Below are 9406 nucleotides of genomic sequence, written 5' to 3'. Positions count from 1 at the left end.
TAATAACCACAGTATAAAGCCCTAGAGTGGAATCACTCCTATTACCAAGTGATACACTTATGCTTTATTGATTGTTTGTTATTTAAGGAAGCTGCTGTATTTACTTAATTCAAAAATCTACTAACTACCAGTCTTTGAGAACATAATGGAAAACTAATCTTTATGATCTGAGAAACAAAAGATGAAACTGAACCTTCTTCAATGCTATTTTAAATAATTGCACTATGAATAATGTAACAGAAATATTGTAGTCTACGTGCAGGGATGTGAAAATCAAATTACACGTGAACAAATGTAATTATTTACTAAATATGTAATTATTTGAAGAACTGCCACCTAGAGCATGCCTCTAGATGGCAGTAACGGTCCCATGGTCACTACAGTAGTGGGGTGCTAGAAGAAGAGACGCGTCATCATACAGTAATCTGCAGAGCTATGGGGCGCTGGGACAGCTGACACCGACATCTCCCGAGGTAAACACAAACACAATCATATACATCCCTAGTTTTAATCGATATTATGTTTACTACCCAAAACCGACGCGACGTTTTGACTACTCTCGATGTGTGATCGTTTTTTTTTTTTTTTTTAATGGTCAACGTGTTCTTTTGGGTCATCCCCACATCCTCATCTTGGTATACCGATCGGGCCTACTGTAAATAATCTCGGATTGTATTTTGGACGTCGATGACATACATCCAATAGGTATTCAGAAGTGCCTGCAGATCGCAAGCAAGCAGGCGATTTGCAAGCAAGTTGTTATTCGTGAATACAAACGGTGTCGCCGTGTGATATGACAGAGTATCACAGTGTGTATGGTTTGATGTTACTGCTTGTTGTTTTGGTGTTCCCAAATCCGCACCGTATGGCGATTAACTAATGTTAATCTAAATGTATAGTTTCACCATCGCCCGGGTGATGGCATTACATTATCTCCAGGCCTCGGTATGACAAAGTGAATAGGGATGCCTGGATCATGCTGATAACAAAACTGCCCCCCCAGGGAACATTTATATTTATTTTTGTTTACTTTATACATCGTAAGGGGTCTTGTCGGCAACTATTACCTGGCGCCGTTTTATTTATAGGAAGGACAGAGGGTAACTTACTGCATATGAACATTAGTAAAACCCAAGTGTGGTTGGTGATTGATTGTAGACGAGGCCCTTAAACTGGAAGGAGAATACAAAAGCTGTATTCAAAAAGCCTCACACCAGGCTGTTTTCCGCATGAAACTAACGTCCTTTTAGTTGAGCCCAAATCCTTTTCTTTCTACTGGGGTCATTAATCAGAACGGACGATCACAGAAACCTGATCAACACAATGATTTAAATGACAATAATTGCATGCCTCATAACAATCGAGGGACGGATATGAAGGTTAGGCCCAACCCGTTCCCAAACAGAATGAAGGAAAACATTATAGCCGACTGGAACATTGCAAGTCATCCATGGCATAGTTTATTTATCCATTTGAAAAGTGCTTCGAGAGCTCTAATATGTATATACTATTTGCATTATGCATACAATAAAATATAATATATAATAATGATTGAGGAGTGTTTAGGAAATCTCTGTCACGTTCTTAATCTTTAATCTCAATTTTTATGTGTTGTGGACTAAAGAATGATAATGCCCTCTCGGCCTGTGATGTCTCTGTGAGGTTGTGTGAGATTCTTAAGCATCGGTAACCAACCCATTCAGTTGATCTGAACTAATGTGATCTAATGTAAGCTGCAACGAGTCGATCAACAGAAAAGTATTCAAATCTGAAATTGTTAATGAACAATCATTTTGTCATTTTGATCACAAACATTTGATGGTTAACGTTGCGGTTCAATTCAAATATAAACCTCTGAAATGATGAATCGCTAAATCAAAAAAAATATTTTTAAATCAAATGTGATTATTTCCATAATTATTTATTAACTTCTTGGCTAACCCACCCATACGGGATTCCCGGGATGTAAAACGTCCTGCTCACGCCCTCACTGCATCTGCCTCACAAACGCAGGTGGTCCTATGCTCCGACTCAAGACCTCTGTGGAGGAAGAGAGCAGCCGTGAGATCCAGCAGCTTCGCCAGGCCGTCGCCCAAGACGATGCCCTGCTCCTCGACGAGATGCTCAGCCAAGAGATCTACAAGAGGGTCATCAACTGCCGCGGCGGCTGGGGCATCGCCGGCACGCCTCTCCGCATGGCCGCCTCCAAGGGCCACCTGCGCTGCCTGCAGGTGCTGCTGGCCCACAGCGCCCACGTCGACTGCGTGGACGTCAAGGCGCAGACGCCGCTCTTCACGGCCGTGTGCGGCAAGTACCTGGAGTGCGTGCTTGCGCTGCTCAAGGCCGGCGCCGACCCCAACGGCAGCATGGCCAACAACTGCTCGCCGGTGTTGACCGCCGCCCGGGAGGGCGACGCCGTGGTCCTGCGCGAGCTGCTGCGCCACGGCGCCGAGGTCAACTCGCGCTCCAAGGTGCTGCTGTGGAGCTCGGGGGCGAGCGTGTCCAGCGGGCCGCTCTACCTGTCGGCCGTGTACGGACACATGGAGTGCTTCAAGGTGCTGCTGGCGTTCGGCGCCGACCCGGACTATAACTGCACCGACGGCGGGCTGCTGAGCCGCATCAAGCAGCCCAAGACGGTGCTGGAGATGTGCCTGCGGCACGGCTGCGGCGTGGAGTACGTGAGGCTGCTCATCGACTTCGGCGCCAACGTGTACCTGCCCACGCTGATCATCGAGAAGTCCACCAAGCAGAACGAGGCGGTGGAGCTGCTGCTGCGGGAGAGAGGTGTGGTCCCGTCTTCTGTTCGCAATGTTCGCTGAAAAAAAAGAGTCTAAACTGGTCTCGCAGACTCCTAGTGCAGACAGAGACTGGCTCTGTGTTGGGCTTTCACTGGATTTTATCACACCGACACAATCATAGTCATGTGTTGATTGTGTCAAGGTAATGCGGTCATCCGACCGGGTGTAGCTTTGCTGTCATCTTATCCCGTAGTAGTATTATCTTTATTACCTGCTATTGCTGATCCAGCGGCCTTAAACGAAATCTGCAGCTCTCGTTTCTGCCAGGGGAATTCTTAACTTTCCCCTCCCCGTTTTTTTTTGTGTTGTTGTTGCCATATCAGCTGTTTATCAGCTGATCGCACACACCCCAGTTTCATTTCCTCAGTGGGCAAACAGTGAAGATCTTTTGTTAGCAGTTCACACAACGTTTATGTTCTACATAGTTAATCACCTGACCGGTAAGCTTGGACCGCAGAGATTAAATCGCAGGAAAAACGCAACAATACGGGAGTTGGTGGTGGAAAGGCAACATTTGCTGACACTTTTAAAGGACAAATCAAAATGTAGAGGCAGCAATTAATGTAATCCAATGATAGGGAATGTCAGGTGAGGTATTTTACAAAGGGTTACTTCAAACGCATCTACTTTTCCCTTATCACTTATTCTTACTTAACCTTTGTTTTATTACCTAGTTTTATGCTCATAACATTCAATGTCTGACCCATTTAGCAAGTATTTCTAAATGAATCAGCAATAGTAACCATCCCTGAGAGGAAGGATCCCTCTACCTTTATAATATTTTAGATACTTTATTGATCCCAAAGGGAATTGAGCACTCTGTCTGCATTCAACCCATCGCTAGCATCACTATGAGGGCAGCTACACAGTCGAGCGCCTGGGGACCAACCCCAGGGCTACTGCCTAGGTCAAGGGCATCGGCAGCAGTATTTACCTAACATGACTCTCTTTTTTAAGGTGGGAGGAAAACCCACGTTAACATGGGGTGAACATGTATACAAACTCCCCCCTGCTCCCAGGGGTTTAAACAAAGGACCTTATCTTGCAATGAAGGTGTGCTAACCACTATGCCATTGTGTCAGCGTTCCTTCTCACGGTTTCATTACCTTTTCGATCTGGGGAGTTTTTCCTTGCCCCTTTTAGAGGCGTGACGAACTATGCAAATTGAATGTAAAGCACTATCAGATTTGTAATCAAGGGCTCAACAGACACAAGTGACTTTGGATTTGTAATCATCCGTCGACCACTTTCTCTCCCTCCCCCTCGTAGGAACTCCCAAGTCTCTGGCCTCCCAGTGTCGACTGGCCATCCGGGGACAGCTAAAGAAGGCCGACCGGATCCAGTGCGTGGACCAGCTGGCGATGCCCCGGAGACTCATCGACTACCTGGAGTACAGGAACATGCCCGTCATGATCCTATAGCTCGCTGACGGCCGCTCGCCAACACGGTGCCCCTGTTAGAAGCACTTCTTAAACGCATCAGGATATGCCTTAGTTTTCTTTGTTTTTATTTTTGCTCTTTACAGTTTTTTTGAGCCAAGTTTTAGTTTTTAAGCTTTTTGTTGAGGTTATGAAGAATTTTTTAGTTTTGTTTCACTTTTCTGTTTTGTACTTTATGGCATATTCGTCATCTTTGTCGATGTTAGACGTGCAGCTGGTTCTAGACTTACATTAAATGGGTCGAGCTCTCTGCAATTCTGTGCACCGCTTTCTCGTGCTTTCTTTCTCATATGCATGCGTGTGTGTGTGTGAGAGAGCGAGAGAAAGGATGTTTAGAAGGACGTCAACCCTGTGTGATGTGTGTGAAGAGTTGAAACGGTAAATGTGTTACAATAGAAAAAAAGACATTGTTTGATGCGTCTAGTTATAGGTTCCACAAATGTCGACCACCTAACCTGTGGGCATCTTTGAGCAGAGGCATAACTACCGGCTCTTTAAAGACATGCTTATGATAACTTAGGACCAAAGTGTTATCATTACTATACTCGATGCCACGAAACAAGAAAAAGATGCACACATTTGCCATCAACTGAGTTTTTAAGCCAGTAATTCCCCCTTGTTTCAAAGAGAGAATTACCAGGAAAATCTGCCCCTTGGACACAGAGAGCGATGTACAGCCTAGAAAATCCTTATGTTCTATCACGAGTTGGCCCAAAAGCTACGCATTACAACGTGTGGATAATGTCCTGAATAATCGAATACAACACAACTATTGTGCATGCCAAACATCTGATATTAAACACAATGTATATTTCGTTACTCTATACTGTATCCATGTCATACTTGTATTTCCACACAGTTCTCATGATAAAACAACCAATGGGGATTCATGGCTCTGTCCCGTTATGCCTTTCAGCTTTGAGGGCCTTGATGAATTGATCAATCCTATCCCTGATGGATCTCAATGAGAGACTGCCTCCAACTTCCAACACACATTCCTGCACACCGCAGCCATCACAACGCACCACTATAATGAGGGCTGGATGACTGATTGAGGGATGATAAGAAGGCTTCAGGCACTCTGCGGCCTGCCTCCACTTAATACAACCCGAAGTGAAATATTTAAATAACGACAAGAGCAGGAACGCTGAGACACCGTGCTAAATTAGAAACGCATGGGTGTACGATTTAGATTTGTATGTTACGTTATGTTTAGCCCTCTGCTAACCAAAGGGGAGTTACCGGAATAGTCAGCGGCGTGGGAGTGGGCTGACATTCACATAGCAGCCCTCGATAGTGCCTTACTGAAAATAAATAAGAAATAAAAACAGGCAATATATGGTTGATGTTTTTTTCTTGGTAATTTCTTTGTCAGCATTTGGTCAGAGAAAAACGTAGATGAGATTAGTTGTCACATTTTATTACAAGTCATTTTTTGAGGCATAAAACAACTATTCTCCCCTACACTTTGACACCAATGGCAATTACATTAAATTAAATCACTTAATAAATGTATTAATCTCTTCATCTTCTGTGACTGTAAACAGCATTGCATCCGTTTCATTGCATGGACGATCCAGCAAGATTAAAAATGGACGACTAAGTACAACTTAAAATAACCTAAACTCATCCCCAGACTATTCCCAAACAACACACAAACGGACATGAGAAAGCAAATGACACAAAAGAATGACACATTGCCCTTCAAGTATTTGTTCATTCGGAGCTGCATGGGATAATATGGACACGGTCATAACAATCAACCTGGGTGAAATGAGAGAGTAAAAACGGAAAAAGCTCAAACCAACTTAAAAAATAACCTCTGATCAATCCAACAAAAGAATGAATGCACATGTAGAGCCCTTATTTGCATTGAGAAGACTGGAATATTTGGTCCCTTCCTTAGTTTGTGAGCGATCTGGATTTTGACGTTGGATTTGTCGTCGCCTTGGTTACAATCATCCCAACCCCACGTCCAGTGACATCATCACCACGAAGCCCAGAATCGACGTCCACGATGCTAGTTTCCCGTTTCCACTGGCAACGGGAGGACACATTAGAAGAGAAGAAAAAGAAAAGGCACAACCTTCACCCATCTATGAACAAAGGATTTTCCACGCCATTCAGCTACCTAACGGGTTGCACAACAGATTTTTAACAAAAGGGTAATTTTAATGTGAAGCCATTACAATTTTCTCTGTTTAGTTTGTTATTTTATTGATTAACGATGGGTGCTAAATGCCAAAGCAAATGTAGCGCAAATGTCTTCTCGTATTTGTAGTGCAACACGGACCAGGATCATACTGAGAAAAGCCCAAGGAGGGCAAATGTAGCAGGCTGGATTTTTTTGCTTGCATGAAACAGGCCTGGAAAAGCGGGGCTGTTTGGGGCAGATGGTGGGTTCAAGGGCCATTGAAGTTTGACGTTTTTAAAACCGCTCATTTTATTTTATGGCCCGGGGTAGGAGAGAAGTCAAACTCAATGTAGACAGAGAGATACCTTGTTTTTGGGTTGTGCGTATCCATGTACATGAGGACTTGGCTGTGCAACAACCCCTAGACTGACCTGTATTTGCATGCATTTTTGCATCAAACAATTTGCATCATGTCTTTTGTTTTTTTATGTTTCTCAATAAGTTTCTCGCAAGCCCATTCGGGCTGGACATCAGTTATGGTGAAACTAAGAATCGATAATTAAATCTTCAGCAAATCATCTATTTTGGAGTTGAAAAACATTATTTTGCATCTGTGCCTTTGTTTGCTTGTTGCTTAACAAGGGGCCCTCGCTTGACCAGGGGCCACAACTTGCATAGCCCTTATTAAGTCAAAGGCGATGTTTACGCAAAGTAATTATCTTGATTCTTCTCGAAATGTTTTTGAATCTACATTGAATCTAGATCGTTTGGACGGAGAAAACCTCTCTCTACACATCGCGATCTCATAACCTTTTGCCTCTCCATCCTCCTCTTACCTGACTTGAGCCTCCGGTATGATGTCATCCACCACCACGTACACCATGGCCCCCGCGGCAAACGCCAGCGCGTACGGCAACAGGGGCTCCGCCAGCACCACGGCAACGGCCCCTAGCAACCCCGCCACCGGCTCCACCATTCCACTCAGCTGGCCGTACCTGGGAGAGGGAGATAAGGGGAAGGGATTAACTAATTGCACACACACACACACACACACACACACACACACACACACACACACACACAGTGGAGTGGAGCAGAAGGGGTTGGGCTTATTGATCAAGGACGCCTGTGCGGATGTCAGGGATCGATGCAAGTACCCGTGGACTAAGGGCCAAACACAACACACTCTTGGTTGGTGCCTACCAGAAGGCTCCCCACGTCGACATCCCAGCCCCGCGGAGAGGCAAGCTCACCGCCAACCCTTCTGGAAAGTTCTGAATGCCAATTCCGATGGCCAGGTTCCTGAGGGATGAGAAAAAATGAAATATAACCAATCTATTTTCAGAAATGTTTCATTCATGTTCCCTATTTTTACAGTGACATACACTGCTGTTGGATACTCAGTCATCCCTCGGTTTCTAATGACCTTGATTACAGCGGGATAAGCAGAACCTTGTTATACACGACAACAGTACATGCTCTCAAGGATATTTAACGTTAGATTAATGTTTTTACTTATTCGATATTATTTGGTATTTCTTTGCGATTTTGTTGTAGCTTCATGAAAAGCACAGTGGGTTGCTTTTGTTCTAAAATAATCCAAATAGGACTCCAACTGATTTTAAACATTCTTCATCTTGTGGTTGGGACTTAATGAACCAGTGCTACCTGTTGCATTAAACATGTTGTGCTTTAACACAACCACCAGATGGCAGCAGTTCACAACAAAGTACCTTTGAGTGGTCCCTATACTGGTGTTATCCCAATTCTAAACAGCTACTGTTGTGGGTGCTGCATAATTAACATCCAAGTAAGTTGATGGAAAGTCATTGGAGGTAAACTTATATATACAATCGAAAATGTACCGATAGCCCTGCTAATAGAGATAGTGAGAAGAATAACAGAAATTACTACTATTAAAGCTAGGGGTCGGCAACTTTGGAGAAACCTGGTAGAGTGAGATAGATTTTGAAAGCATCCAACCGAACAAAAAACTTGTTGAAGACTAAGCGCTATTCATTTAAATCAATAATGTCTATTTTTCATAAAAGTAAAAAATAATAAAGGCATGGTCAACTAGCCCCAGTAAATGTCTTGTTCCCTACAATCAATGTACTTCAAATTAAAGCTGTATATTTGTCTATTAAAGGAAAAGGGACAACTACCTTATTTGAAGAACCATGAAATGAATCAACATTTAATCAAAATGGACGTTAAAGCATCATTATTGTGGAACTTGAAATGTTAGGTGTATGGTATACGGCTATGCCCATCAGATAATTAACATTAACTGTAGAGTATGATACCAAAGCATATCAGTGTGAGATTCCTTACCACACATAGATTCAACTATTCCATAATATACCACAACAGCAAAATAAGTCCTGAAATTCAGTTCTGAAATGGATTTCATGGGGGGTTCCCAGATGTTTCGGTGGCCTCATCTGGCTCACCCCTATCCAATATGTCTGGGGGCGTTACTGCCACAGACACAGAATGCCATGAGTTTGATGAAAGAAGCCAAGATCGACTGTGTGTCTGTTTGTGTGTGCGTGCGTGCGTGCATGCGTGTGTGTGTGTGTGTAGGTTTAAGTGCAACATGTTCAATATGAGCAAATGAAGTTGCATGAATGTCTCTGTGAGGTCATGTTTGGGTGCATTGCATGTTCTTATGTGAGAATGTGTGTGTGTATGTGTGCGTGTGTACACCTGCACACCCAAACATGCAATGCCCCATGAGCCTCCAGCAGCGTTCTTACCTGGCGCTCTCAAAAGTGGCAGACGGGGTCTTCCCTATGGCACCGAATGCTACACCTACAGCCAGGCCCTCTGTTGAACACACACACACACACACACACACACACACACACACACACACACACACACACACACACACACACACACACACACACACACACACACACACACACACACACACACACACACACACACACACAGTGAGATGAAGAGCAGCAGATGAACAGAGGACTAAAAGATAATAAGTGAAAGGAGAGTCAGGAGGAGAAACATGAAAA

At 43.9% G+C, this 9406-nt stretch overlaps 2 protein-coding genes and 1 long non-coding RNA gene across 5 annotated transcripts in view; 2 read left to right on the top strand and 1 right to left on the bottom strand.

Moving 5' to 3' along the window:
• The first annotated feature begins 2021 nt into the window (after nt 1-2021).
• On the top strand, nt 2022-5061 carry LOC132446668 (ankyrin repeat and SOCS box protein 12-like). Its single transcript, XM_060037082.1, has 2 exons — nt 2022-2784; nt 4068-5061. The coding sequence occupies exons 1-2, from the start codon at nt 2022-2024 to the stop codon at nt 4217-4219; spliced, it is 915 nt and encodes a 304-aa protein (XP_059893065.1). The 3' UTR covers nt 4220-5061.
• The window catches only part of slc39a11 (solute carrier family 39, member 11), a 65692-nt gene continuing 60624 nt past the window's right edge, over nt 4339-9406 (bottom strand). For 2 of the 3 annotated variants that reach the window (XM_060037081.1, XM_060037079.1), the window contains exons 7-10: nt 9131-9200; nt 7575-7673; nt 7208-7366; nt 4339-6274 (exon numbers count right to left, since the gene is read on the bottom strand). In XM_060037081.1, coding sequence (XP_059893064.1) covers nt 6196-6274; nt 7208-7366; nt 7575-7673; nt 9131-9200 — 407 coding nt within the window. In that variant the 3' untranslated portion in view covers nt 4339-6195. The remainder of the gene's footprint in view (nt 6275-7207; nt 7367-7574; nt 7674-9130; nt 9201-9406) is intronic. The other variant, XM_060037080.1, reaches the window with a different exon arrangement.
• LOC132446669 (uncharacterized) lies at nt 6422-6974 on the top strand. The gene is made up of 2 exons (XR_009522954.1): nt 6422-6697; nt 6733-6974. It is a non-coding gene; the product is annotated as an uncharacterized LOC132446669 (long non-coding RNA).

Source organism: Gadus macrocephalus, chromosome 18, assembly GCF_031168955.1.
Source record: "Gadus macrocephalus chromosome 18, ASM3116895v1".
In the NCBI taxonomy this organism is placed as follows: Eukaryota; Metazoa; Chordata; class Actinopteri; order Gadiformes; family Gadidae; genus Gadus; species Gadus macrocephalus.
This window is presented reverse-complemented; position numbering and strand designations above follow the sequence as displayed.